Source organism: Coloeus monedula (genome assembly GCF_965178545.1).
Source record: "Coloeus monedula genome assembly, chromosome: 17".
In the NCBI taxonomy this organism is placed as follows: Eukaryota; Metazoa; Chordata; class Aves; order Passeriformes; family Corvidae; genus Coloeus; species Coloeus monedula.
Genome location: NC_138797.1, coordinates 16524720 through 16539406, shown reverse-complemented (window position 1 = coordinate 16539406; position 14687 = coordinate 16524720). Strand labels below are relative to the sequence as shown.

The following is a 14687-nucleotide window of genomic DNA, read 5'->3' as shown; positions in this document are numbered from 1 at the left end:
GAGGTTTCACTAGTGGATGTACTAGTGGCAGTCATGCTTTGAAAGTGCCAATACTTAATTCAGAAAACGTTCTGTTACTCATCTAAAACCACTGATAATAAACAAAAATCTAGCAGTTAAAAGTGAAATTTCTAAGCCATTTTAAGAAAATATCCATTGGACTACTGTGAAAATATGGAAGTTTAACTAATTTGATGTACTAAAGTTACTCAGTGAACAACGCTAAGCAAAATCTATGTTGAAATTTCACCGGAAATGTGTGCTTTCCATAACTTTGCTTCACATATCTTCACTGTTCACCTCAGGGATAAAAACTGATATTTTGACTAATATTAACAGAGAAAAAAAACCCAATTATTTATGAAATAATACTGACTTCCTATTAGTTGTGTTTTGTTGTCAGAGGGAATAATTTACATGTTTTAGGGAGCTCCAACTGTTGAAGAACCTGTATTAAGTACCAAGTGACTTGTCTACTCTGAAGCACAACTTCAGAAGTGTTTTCCAGTAAACTGAACCCCAGAATTTTAATTAACTGTCCCCTAAAGACTTCTCTTTTAATTGTATTTGAAACTCCTTAGACACCCTTTTCACATCTTCATTTCCTTTTCTTCCTCTCACATTTAACAAAGCTCTAAAGCCTAATCTCCACATATGATAAGAAAAATCATCTTCCATGCTATTTTTGTAGCTTTTCAGAGGAAGGTCTCGAAACATACAAATCACTTCCCACTCAGACTTCTCTAACATGGTTGAAATACCCCCTAAATAATCAGATCTTTCTCCAACTAGATTATGAAATGAACTGGTTTGTTAAAACCATAGCAAATCCAACTAAACTGGAGATGCTGAGTCCGCTACACAGGGGACATCAGCATTATACTAACTTGGATTTAAATGGCTCTAATGGGGGAAAAAAAAAAATCTTTGTTCCTAATTAATTATTCCTTGTCAGTATATTCCTCTTCTTCATATTATGCCTGTCAATACAACTCTTTTGATTAGACAGTCTATCAAATATGTATGTGTCAGTAGTTCTTGGCGTTCTCATTTGTCTTTTCCCATTTGTATCCACTACATTTTACACTCATTCTCCTTTGATGCTCTCCAGAGAGTGTGCACTTGATCCATCAGCCCTTCATCCGTATTTTCCTTCTTTCAATACAAGGCTGAGGTTTGGTTCCCCAAATAAAACTCATGATTAACAGTAATGGGAATTCAGAAAAAAAAAAAAAAAAAAAAAAAAAAAAAAAGAGCTGTACTCCTTTCAGGAAAGGATAACATTGTCTTTCTGGTAAACTCCACCTGCTACTGGGCCATTGCTAAATCTATCTTTAAATAAATAAAGGAAAGTGTCTTGGGGTGGCTTTATGATGTTGCATCCCACATCACTGTTCTATGCCCAGAAATTAATTTTGTGCCTTTCTATGCCTTTCACTTGAGCTTGAGAGGGAGGGAGAGAAAACTGAGGGAACTTTCAAAGCAGTTTAGAGTTTGTTTTCAATGACACAGATAAAACTCTCTCTGCGTTCAGCAGCGCCAGGAGCGGGAGGAAGCACCATGCTTGCTTGCTTTTCAGCCAGCTTTCAGCTTTCTTCTTCTCCGGCAGGAGACAGAGAGCTGAACTTTTGTTTTCCTGGGACTTCGTTTTTTTCCCTTCTTCTTTTTTGGACTGTTTCAACATCAGAACACATCAGGACTTTTTCCACCAAGGTGGAGGCCCTGGAGGAGGGGGCCCCACCCCATCCCAACTCTGAGGAGGAGGAGAGAGGCTACCTAGAGAAGGACTCCGAAATTTTCCCAGGTTTTCTCTCTACAGCAAGAGGTTTCATTATTTAGCATTATTATCCTCTTCCAGTGTGTTTGTCAAATAAATAGTTTTTATCTCTTTCACTTTCCTTTGAGAAAAAAAATTCTTTTTTATCCCGAACCTGGTGGGGGAGGGGTGGTTGTAACCTGCCATCTCTCAGAGGATATATTTCCAAATTTGCCCAAACCGGCAAAGAAAGGCTGTTAAAGGCACTTGAGATTATGTTGTATTCCCTTTCACCTCCAAAGTAGCTACAAAAGAACAATGAAATCTACAACACCCATCAGTTACAGAATATTCTTAGGAACAGAGGAAATCTTACCCACAGTTTTCTTCCCTACGCTTTCATAGCTTCCAACTTTTCCTTCGCTTTTATTTGTAATTCATGTCCTGTTTTGATCTTTCTTAAATGCACTAGCCACAATCACCACAAATGGCAATTTTGATTAACTTGGACAGCTCACCAGACAACAGACAAGAATAAAAATTAATTCAAACAAATATTGGATCTCCCAAAGCCATTAGTGGCAAATGATGAGTATCAACTCTCAGCTTCATCAAATGGATTTTCCTCAGATCCTAATCTGCGTGGACACGTGCCCATTATCCTTGAAACTGGAAAGCATCAAGTTACCAGAGAAGCGAAATATACTCCCCAAAGGACTTAGACAATTGCATCAGAAACACAAAGGGTAGCATAAAATAGAAGATGATACATTTTTCAAGACCTTCCAACCCTGCAAGGTAAAGTACTTAGGTTCTTTGGGATATACATTATTGAAATTGCTTCACTTGTGATCCAGATAACCATTAAAAAAAGGTGACGACAACAGCAACAACAAAAATCTTCTGATCCTGCTAATTTGAACTGGATTTAATTTGATGACATTACTTCCATAGCAGGCTGTCTTACCACCTCAGAGAAGAATGTGACATCTATGATACTGCGGACGCACAGTAACATTGATACAAAGGAAGCATCTGTAAAAAGACTACCACATTGCTGTGATTAACTTCTCAACAAGATGAGTAAGTGTATGAGAAGTACAAGTTGATTAATTTTGTGTTCCATTTCTTCTGTGAGATCCGTTTTCCAAATTTTTCTATCCATGCTAGAAATCCAATGCAGAAAAATTTGGTGGCAAAACTCCCCCAACCAGACTACACATACACGAGTTCTCATTTTTCAGATGACCCAGGCTTTATATATACTTAAGAGCATAATTCTAATGCAAAATTATTAATGTTAACTGGTTTGTGCTAATCAGTTCTCATAACTAAAGACAGCATTTGGTAAATACAAGCTTGTTCAGGTAAAACAACAAAAGCCAAAGTCTGTCAGTTAATTCATTATTCCAAAACATTAGGCAAAGCATGTGTTTAATCTTCATCTCCTTTCTTCAAAAATTAACATAGCGTTGATAACTCAGCAGAACCTTCTCACTCTGCGTCATTTTGGTCAGTAATGAACTACACATCTAAATGGACAATTACAAGAATAGTATGACTGTGTTAGGTAACATTTTAGTAAATAAAATGAAAATTGTGTATGTAATGAATGCCTGCAAGTACACAAAAGAATTTGGGTAGTTACATGGTGCAATTATGAATTTAAACCTACTGTTTTGGCATGTAGCTTCCCAGGTTATACTTGCAATTGCCAGAAGCAAAGTTTAGGTGTTTAGATGAAGACAGACAGGCATGGATTGCGTATTTCCACAGGAACAGGAAAGTTAACATTTTGGGACTAACTTCTGCTGTCCCTGAATTGCAGGCAGATGGAAAGGATGTTCTACATAAAGGCAGGTTAAAACTTGTTCTTCCTATCATTTTTCACACTGAAAAAATTTCTTATTTTGAATGCAAGAATCTAGCTTCAAGAAAAAGCAGTGTCATACCCATTGGCTAAAATTCTCTTTATATTAGGCTCTTACCAAGTTCTACATCCTGATCATCAGTAAGAACAAGGATGATGTTTGGGCGGATGTTTCTACGGTCTCTTTGAAATCTTCCCTTCAGACGTTGATTTAACAGGAAAGCTGAACTTCCATCCAACAGTGACAAAACAGTCATCATGAATAATCCAAGGACAATACTATGCTGTGCCATGTTGTGCTGATTTAATGTTCTCTCTGAACAAGTTGGCTTAATGGCTTCTATTTCTTTTTCTTTGCAGGTCTCCTATAAGGGAGAGGGAAACAAGTATTTATCTATATTTTTACCCCTCTGCACCCATCAAGGAACAGCCAGGTGCTCTCCAAAGAAGTAAAAAGCAATATACTTGAAATAATCTTAACTCCTAAGAAAAAAAAACTAACCAAACTCCCAAACAACAACAAAGCAAACACTTATTTTTCTAGTGCCAGCTAGAAGCAGAAAACTTGAAAAATTAAATTCATAAGCTGTTATCAATGTAGACAACGAAATTTCACTCAAAGCTCAGATTTGGCAGCAAGTTCAAGGATTTAGCAGCGTATCAAATTCTTTTGCTTTCATACATATAAATAGCAATTCTTCCTTAGTGATCCAAGATGTTTCCAGATCACATTTTTGTTAACATCAAAAATGCAAATGTTGAAGAGAAAAACCCCATATCTATCATTATTTTTAAACAGGACTGTAGCAAAATTTACTGAGCTAACAACATATTTGCAAAGTCATAGAACACTCAAACAGAAGATTTGTTATACGCTGATCTATCTTACAAAGCCATTAGAGAGCAAACCTGCCCTGATCTTGGAACTATGGTATGATACTGTTTGAAGTCTACAGTTTTGATGTAAGTGCGATATCCTTGAGCATTTCTGTTGGCTTCCAAGATTATATATATTTTTAAAAATATCATTATTAATAATGAACATATTTGAAGGCCCATTACTTCAAATGTTTGGGAATGGATGCATCAAAGTGACTTGCACTGCCTATGACTTTATTGCAAAACGGAGCATATGCCCCAAAATAGACTAGATTGCAAAACAGACCACATCTAACTGGTGCTACTCCTGTTAGTGAGTATAAAAATAAAAAATTCTTAGCAATTCCTACAAGGAGATTACAAGAAATGAATTAGCATGCTGAAGAACCTTTGAAATCACAGTTTTGCTCAGTCATCTTCTGATATAAAGGGATCTTCTCTTGCTTTCAGAAATCAAAATAACAATATGAAAATGTACTGAAAATATCAAGTACTAATTATTTCATCAGATACATCAATCAGTGAGTCCGTTTTTTATTAATTCCCTGCTTGCTCCCTGTCTTTTCCTGGACTGGTGCCAATGATCTCTTGTAAGAGAAGAAAAATCAATTTAAAATGACGCAAGAGAGATTATCTGTTTTTTGTAAAGACCAAAAATGCCTGAGCTGAGAGAACATAGTGCAATGTGTTTTACCCTAAGAAACCCCTTGGGAAAACAGTTTTTACTCCAGCAGATTTTTTCCTAGCCACATTTTTACTTCATCTCTGACAGCAACTGCTCTTTGAGATAAACTTTCTTGATCAAACTTTTCATGCAGTAGCAAAACTACTGGTCTGAAAAATTATAGTCAGTTTCTATGCTCATATTAGAAATGTATATTGAATTTTCACATACGTCAACAGACACGTTGCTATACTGTGACAGAATATTTATTAAGGCTACTTTCCAAATTTGCACACTAATAGGGTTTTGAGGAAATGAAAAATCCTCCTTGCTTACTAGTCCAGTGAGTTTCACAGGCAGGTGAAGTTAACTTTTTCCCTAGAAACTAAAACTTGATTTAAATATCCTCACACTTGCTCCAATGGGCAGGGAAAGAGCTTTCAAATTTTACAGATGCAGCTTTAGTATCTGCTGCTGCTGCTCAGAAATCCGCCAGGCTATAGCAAAAGAAACACCGACAAGTCCAATGAATTTTCATTCCTTGTACTCAGAATTCCATCTGCAGCAGTACAACTGGGAAGAATCATGTCAATGTGTTGCTACTGTCCAGAGTAGTCAAAAGCAGCTTGAGAAAGGAACCTGCATCTGTTTCAACAGGGAAGATAAAAAGAAAGTTTGCTTAGCAGGCACATATTCTTAGACACGAGCTTTTTTAGGGGGGAGGTAAAGAAATGCCTTCTGCTCTCCAGAAATTATTACGCATGTACTTTTGCTTAAAAAAATAAACTGACAGTATAGATGTTTTCATAACCCACATCAACTTTCAGACCTTTCAGAAAAATGTTTGTGTGTATTCTTCTGTCTATACTAGCCAACAGCTTCTCAAAATAATAGCACTTACTGACTTTTCTTGCAGCATTTGGAAGGCTGTCCGTTCTTGCTATATCTGGTCGTAACTACCTTCCCTACAGTATTGTGCATTTAACAGTCTTTCTTACAATTTTCTCTTCTTTAAAACAAATGCATGTTTTAACCTCATGACCTCATTGCCTCTCTCCCCTCAGCCTGTCTTTCCCTCACAGTTTATTGCCCCCACACACTCCACTTGTAACTAAAAATAGAAGCTGTCCCCAGCTCAGAGAGCTGCTTAGATATCTATGAAATAATTAAGACATTTGGGGACGCACATAAACTGCTCTCCCACAGCTATTCTATCCACACTTGTATATTAATGGTTAAAAGAATTAGTGATCTCTGAAAGGATACTGCAAGTGGAAGAGAGAATTTCATGTCAAGTACAACAGGCATCTTCCACCAAACCTGTTATTCTCACCCCCCATCCTCAATGAGTATTTTTCAGCTATTGTGATGTGTTATGTTCCTACTGTTATCAGGATAAGTACTCCCAGGAATCAACTCAAAGTATGTAATTATGTGCAAAAGTCATACCAATAACTAGATAAGAAAATTAAAACAATTTTAGAAAATAACCTATTTCTTAAAGTATGTTTTCACAAGACATACATGCCACAACTAACAGCATGTATGCAGTACAATTCAGAAGCTAGCTTTAAGTAGTTATCAGAATAGCAACACAAGAGTGTCTCTCATGGATTGCCAAATACAGATTGGGTTTTTTAACCCCTAGTCTTTGGTGAACTTCCAGGAAGAAACATAACAAAGTTTCTATTACCAGTTCTTTTCCCATTTCTGTCAACAAGGTTAATCTGCAACTCACAGATAAAGCCGGAACAGTTCCACAGCAGTGCCCCAGTCTGCCTTCACTTTTAGCACCCTCTCCAATGATGCATTTTGATCTGAGTGGTACAGGTAGTCCACTGCTCTCTGTGCCTCTGCAGGCCATCCTCCAGTATTAAAGATGCTTAATCTGTAGTGGTTCTCATGAGAATTCGGTACACCTCTTATTTTCTTCGAGATTACACACATGAAAGTCTGGTCACTCATGTTTTATACTTACGAAAGTGCTATCAGAAATTTATGAAATCTTCAGATGGGTCATCAGCTGAGCTTTACTAAGCCTATGAAACCTCTTAGAAGGCTGCTTTTGAGAAAGCCTGGTCCTCTTCCTTTCTCCTTTGTGGCAACACAGAATGTTACACTAACTCACATTACAAATGTTGAAGAGATAAAGCCACACATTTATTCCATTTATAAAAGAACTCAGCAGAGGGCTGTTTCCAAGTAGCCTTTACACCAAAGAAAGATTTGTTCTTTATAACACTGCAACACTGCCCTCAGTAATTAATGTCAGTTCTGCAGCAGTATAGGCAGAATGCACAGGGAAGACTGATGTCAGTTCCACCCCAGATGGTATTTTTAACACGCTATTGATTAGTATTGCTTGGCACAGATATAAGAGGCCCCATGTATGCAAAATTAGTAATTGACAGTAGCTTACATAGACTGGTGTTCCCAACCTCACTAATCCAAGTCCCAGCACAACTGTCCCATGCGTAAACTCAGTGCCACTTCACTGAAGTCAGGTGATTCAATTATTACAACACAACCAAGAGTAGCATCTGACTCTCCTGTACCTCTGTATCAAAAATTTAAGCCCCACTTCAAGTCTACTTCTAGAAAGCTGCTTCTAGTAATGTTTACATTATTCAGCTTGGGGTTTAGTTTGTTTTGGTTTGTTCATCTCTTAAATAAGTATACTGCAAAACACTAAATACAGAATTGGTGTGACAAGTTCAACTTGCCCAGCAGCCACCACAGAACAGGGTAACTGCATGTGAGCCACACAGTGGAACTACACAGTAAGGGAAAACTGGCTAGAGAAGCAACACACACCTGCTCTCAATATGGCTAGAGCCAATACCAGGTGTATTATTTAAGCAGATCTAGATATGTCATTTGCCAATGTTTAAATTCATTGAAATACATGGTGCTAGAGCCATTCCCTAGCAACCAACCCAATTAAATCCACTCTGCCAGTTAAAAGGATTCAGCTGTGCTGCTGTTCTTTTAACTGGTGTCACTCCTTTGCTTTGGTTATGCTAGGTCTTTTTTCAATAAAGCTGTCAACCATCACTTCAAAACATTATATTGTGTTTGTAAGAGATAAACACATTTTTATATGTGGATTGGGAAGAATCTTATTTGCAATCAAACAGGGGTCCCAGGGGAAGACTAGTATCAACATTACTGCTGTAATGTAACAACATGCTGCGTTTGCTTATAGTTTTCTACTTTCTGATTTTTTTTTTCCCCAGGCACTCAAAAATTTATGAGAACGTACAAAAATCAAATCCCCAGTGCTAAATGTGACTCTTGAAGATTACAGTTGTGCTGATTTACAGGAATCACAACAGGAACAGAGCTTCCAGACTACTAGAGCACTGAATTACTATTGAGGCACATTCTTCTGACTTGCTTGCCTTATGCTGGTGAACTCTGTACAAAAATAAATATTTTTCAGAGAAGCTTGGTCACATTACAAAATCTCATTCATATTTTGTAACTTCATTTTAAATAAAACAGAACTATAAATTAGTTATAAATTTCCCTGGGACTTGATATTTTAAGAAATGTTTTAAGCAGCTCAATCTACTTTCTTTCTGTCAACTGCTTGCAAATTACTGTTTCCCAGTGACACACAGAGAATTAATTAGTCCTCTGATAGGTTAAATTGCTGTTTGGATTCCCCAAATCCACAATAACAAACACGTTTTTCTGCACCATATGCAAGAACCAACAACAACTTGAAAGAAACAAAGAATTATTTTGCTATTTTACCTATTATCATCACATAATGACATATAATAGATGCAGTCTTTGACTTTAAAGATAATTATATTAGCTTGTATTAAGTACAGTAATAACCACAAACTTTTACTTCTGAAAATACCATAAGGAAATGAATGCAAGTGCTTTAAGACAGAAAAAGTAGGCAAAACCAGTTACTACTACACAAATACATTCTACCAAGTAAACGCATTTTTTTGTAGCTGTATACAGAGGAGGAAAAAATAAAAGTCTCACTGTGTTTATACAGCTGCAAACACACACACAGGCGTTCAGATACACACATTACTCGGATCCGTCCGGTGATGTGCCAAATGTGAAGCTGAGCGCTACGGCATCAATTGTCTTTTGGGAACTGTTTTCCGCATAGCCCCGGCCCGGCGCGGCTCCCTCAGCCCGCACCCCCGAACGCCCCCGCGGCCGGGCCTCACGAGGGGGCGGCACGACCCCTCCGCCCGGCTCGCAGCCCCCCGCGGCAGCGCCCGCCCGCCGGGCCGGCAGGGCCGCAGCAGGGCGGGGGAGCTCAGGGGAGCTCCCAGCAGGGCTGGCCGCGGCTGGCGAGACCACATCGCCCCCGGGCCCCCTCACTCAACTTCCAGCCCCACCCGGTCCCTATACAGCTCCCTTAGACCCTCCACCCAGGTTCCCCGCGATGGCAGCCTGGCTCTGTGGCCAGCAACTCCACCAGAGGCACGGCAGCCCCGCCGTCCCCAGCTCGTGAGGGGGAGGCGGGGGCTCCAGACCTCCCCTCTAGCGCTCCCCACTTACCCGCGGAGCCGGCGCTCAGCCGTGCCAGGCCAGGGCCGGTGCAACCACCGCCCGCCCGCGGAGCCCGGGGCCCGGTGGCGCGGGAAAGCGCATCCTCGGGCCGCGGTGCTGGGCAGCAGCCGAATCCCGTTTCCCGAAGAAGCGTTTAGAGGAAGCGCTCGGGCTGGTGCTGCCCCCGCCTCTTCTTCCTCCTCTCCCTTCTTCTCCTTTTCCAGATTAAAAAGTTCATTTACCTCGAGGATCCTCCCCCCGGGATTGACGCAATGCCCAGCGGCGAGCAGGGAGGAAACCTGTTCTACCAGCCCCGGGCTTGTTCAAAATCCAGCGGCAGCACCGCGGCGAAGACGATGGCGCAGCTCGGCGCGCAAGGGGGAACTGGGGAGGTCCCAGAGCCAGCCCCGCTCCAAAGAAAAGGGGCCGACGCTGAGCGCCCGCCGGGTGCACAGAGCCTTTAAAAGCAAAGGGGATAGTTCATGGGGGGCGGGGGAAGGGGAATGTAATTGCCCCTCATAGTCTGTGCTCGTCTTGTCTCCTATCGCTAGGCGTTTGCCGAGTGCTGCCAGCCCCACGCAGCAGCTGCCCCCCATCCCCAGCTCTGTGAGGTGGAGGACGGAGGTGGCATCCTCCAAAGGGGCTGAAGGCCTGCGTCTGCCCCGGAGCCTGGACCGAGACACCTGTGAGGAGGGCCTGAAGGCTTCTAAAAGGTCATGCTAACACAGACCCCGTTCCACTGGTGCAGTTGAAATTAAAGGGCTCAATATTTATAAGTAATTAAGAAAAGCCTAACAAAGCTCTTCGAGGTAGGGACTGTGTTCACAGCAGGTGCAGTCTACACGACTGGCAACCAGTTAACACTTTACTCCTGGAACTTGTTTGAGTAACTATCTAAATCGTTAAGTTCTTCAGTGGATTCTTTAAAGACCTCTTAAATAAGTATCTTTCAAAGATACTAGTAGATTACCATGTTAAAAAACCTGTAAGAATGAAGCGTTTTCTTCTAGCATTCCCATACTGATAGTGTCAGACATGCAGCACAGGTTACTCCAGAACTTCCCAACCCTTCTTATTACATCTAATATTCTGTTCAATCTATGATGTATTAGGACTTTTGCTTTAGAAGAAGCATTGCCTCCAATGGCCTCCTCTGGACTTTGCTGGAAAAGGCTAACAGTCTTGAACAGTTTTTCATTGTTGGCTCTGTTCTTGGCTATGCATAGACAGATCCTAAATTAGCCAACAATGTAATAGCACACTTCCTCCAAACACAACGATCTCACTGCTAAGGTACCAAGTGTGCTCCTGTATGTACAGGAATGAGCAATATAAGTGAAACACTGTATGTCAGTAAAACACTGTTCACACTAGGGGCTGCAACAACACAACTGTATTGGGATAAATAAGCCACTCCCTAACAAGGAGTTAAACTAATCATAGACCCATATGATGTGCATAAAACAGGAGCTACATCTCGCTAACATTTTGATAACATTCTTTTATTGCTTTCTGAGATAACATTCAACCTTTGCCTAGCAACTTTCAACTCACAATGAAACAATTTACAGACAATTACTTTTACAACACACCCGTGAGCCAGAATGTTCTGATTCTGCAGATTTTAGACTTGAATTAGTGGCTAAAGGCAGCTGAGTCACCCAGAGTCAAACAGCCTTTCAGGCCAGGCACAGAACGAGGAACCCGACATTCCTCTGTCCTAACCACAGGCCAACGGTTTGCCACCGGCAATATGCAACCTCTACAAACTAGCTCTAAAGGGACTGCAAGCAGTAACTACCAAGCCAAAGAAAATACTAAGTTTGCTATGGTCCACATTTCACATTGGAGAAGAAAACTGATTATCTACCTGTATTTCTAGAGGACTGTAAATGGGATTTTCCATTTTAAGAAACACATGACCTAATACTAAACTACAATGTCATTAATATAAACTACAAGCATCAAAAGATACTAAGACTAGGATTAGTGACATCAATATAGGAATCTAAATTTGATTTAACATCACTGGAAAATGTCACAATAGATTGCTCATTTCAACAGAAGAGTATGTTCACCTCACAGGGAGCGCATGTAATTTCCATTAATGTTAATGGGAGTTATGCAAGTGCATTAAGAGGATAATACACCCCCTGGTCTGAGACAACCCTGCAAAGTGAAAGGTGCTTCCTCTTCAAGAGAATGGCATTTCCATCTCATGCATTTCAAAAGAACTTGTTCTGGCACAGTTACAAAATAGGATGGGTAACAACTATTATGCATCCAAACTTGAAGCGGTTTAGTGATGTCAGCTATTTTCCTATTGCCAAAAACTCAAGGGATAAAGATGTATTTAAAACACTGTGGTTTATTTGAAGTCTAAGGCAATAAAATCATGTGAAATTACTGGTAAAACGAGAAGGTCTGAAAACTTCCTCGTGAAATGATGAAGAAATCTTTTAGGTATCTCATTTTAAAACAAAGTCATTTTATTAACTACCTGGAAAAGGATTCCATTGATGTATATGGATCATCATGGCTGAGTTCAAAAGACAAAACGAAAAAGCAAGATCATTCCCTTCCACTGCCAGACCCGAGATTTTACACCAAATGAACTTCAGATTTCTCCTGCATCACGGCATTGAACAGCTTGAATTTATTTTACTGCACCTCAAATAACAAATGTTGCCTATTATCTAAATAATTTGTCTAAAATTATCCTAGGATTTTCTAAAACATAGGATATAACTATCAAAGTTAGGAGAAAACAGAAGTGCAGTCATTTCTTTAAAAATCGCACATCCATCTACATTGTTAGCTGGAAAAATTCCTTTAAACATTTAATCTGCAGGTTCTCTGTCCGCCTTACTCTCAAGTAGCACAGCACAGGAATACATATGGAACAACGCATGTGGGACTATCAAGTGAACTATGGAGCTGCATGTAAAGGGGAACCACTTTGATCCACCTGGCAGATAGTGGGGGTCCACAGCATTATCTTTTAATTAGTCCTGAGACAACAGCTTAAACTTCAGGGTGTAACAAGCAGTCAGGGGAACTGTCATGAGGAAAGGGCAGCATGTCAACGATACAGAGAAGCAACTTCTGGGAAACAAGAACATGGTCAGAAGGAGTTCAGAAGTAATTTTTAAAAATCCCAAAAATAGAAGCTAAGCAACATGCTGTGTGAAGCATGTCTTTTTCATTGTTGCCAAATATATTGTGCTTTCAGAGCTTGAATATTGTCCTCATGTTATAAGAAACAGGAAAAAAGGGCTAGCTTTCACACTTCTACATACTTAACCATGCCTTCTAACTCTTCTTCAGACTTGCAAATATTTAGCTTTATAGTAACCCATCATACGTAAACCTCTCACACCATTAGTCATTTAGATTTCTCCTCTCTGCTTTCACATTTCTTAATGTCTATCAAAGTAAAGATGGCTTTGAGCCATCTTTAAAGACCTAAATATAAAGCAAATTAACAGAATATGAGCCTGATCTCCATTGCTTTTCCTCAGTATAAGTTATTACAGTAATCAGTCCACAGTTACAGTAATTACACTGGTCAGAGCTCTTATGGCAGAGTTCATAGAGTTTAATTTTTTACTACTTTAAACAACCGCATTTCAGTTGCTTAAAGTGTGTAAATACTACTTCAACAACAAATCAAAAAGCTATTAGGAAGGCACAAACAGCACAATATATTCCACTCCTTGATCCCTCACATGACATGTGTTTTACATGACAGACTCCAGCTCAACACGATTTTATAGGTAATTGCTTGACACCTGTCTTTTAAAGTCAAGTTGCACTTTCAATAAATGTTCAGTCACATTATGGGGGAAATGGTTTATACATTTTCAGGTACTACACAAAGTGAAAAAGGGGAACACTGACAGGAAAAGCAAAGGAGAAAGAAAAAAAATGAAGTTTGATTGATCCAAATGCTAAGCATTACATTCTTCTGTGTGAAAATAAAGATTAAATATATTACACTGTATGAACTTAGTTACAACTACGAGTTTGCAACAATATAATTCTGGTTTAATACTAATCAAATTAATTTTTATCATAATTCACAACAGTGAATGCAAGCTATTCAGCAAAATATTGAAGCAACAAAGATAATGAGGAGGATGTAACAACAATAAAAGTAACACCCTAGTGCACTGACAGAAGTGATAACTTATCTTTCTGGACAACAAACTGAAAACAAAACCTTCCTGCAATGCCAAAGAGAAATTCCTAAGAAAACACTAGCAGAATCCCAAAGCTCACACATAAAATTAGTATGTGTGTCCTGAGTATTAATATTATTAATAATGCCCAAGAATGCATCTGAAAGATGAAGAACGTCAACTCAAAGAACTATTGTTGGTCACACAGCCCATAAAAGGAAAAAGAACAGTAGCCTTTTTTTACCCTATTTATAAATGACCCTTAAAATAACTGCCTGTAAGTCAGCAATAATTCAATAATTTATTTTAATAAAGAATTTTTCTTTTCATAAGGAATTCATATTTTTCTTTTATACATCCTGATCTTGTTTTCCTTTGTAGGCTTTCAGCAGGCTGTACTACAGTGCTCAGACTCCCTCCTGTTCCAGTTCCCGATGTTTTATGCAAATGGAGCAACAGACCAATCATCAAACACACACATTGTTTAATTGATGATTAGCTGCAATCTCAGCACAATTTGGTATGTGATGCAAAATGCGAACGACTCTTAAGTTTTTTTTTTTTACTGAAAATTCTCCTACAGAAGACAACAGCCACTCCCTTATCTAAATAACATTTCCTAACAAAAGAGTAAAGTATGTAATGATAAAATACTATCTAAAAACAACTATGCTCTGATTTGAAAGTATTAAAGCAGAAAAAGGTATAATCAACTGATAGAGAGGATGGATAGAACAGCAGGCCTCAACGCGACATTCACTCTTTTCTGTGGTTCCCTGTGCGTTTAACTTTAGTCAAGGGTCTCTTTGT

General features: G+C 39.3%; 1 protein-coding gene across 1 annotated transcript in view; it reads right to left on the bottom strand.

Moving 5' to 3' along the window:
* Positions 1 to 3937, bottom strand: part of SULF2 (sulfatase 2) — a gene marked incomplete at its 3' end in the record, with an annotated part of 58545 nt that extends 54608 nt beyond the window's left edge. Inside the window, exon 1 of the mRNA XM_082292844.1 lies at positions 3745 to 3937. Within this exon, the coding sequence (XP_082148970.1) occupies positions 3745 to 3919 (175 nt within the window). The 5' untranslated portion in view covers positions 3920 to 3937. The remainder of the gene's footprint in view (positions 1 to 3744) is intronic.
* Between the last annotated feature and the right edge of the window lie 10750 nt (positions 3938 to 14687).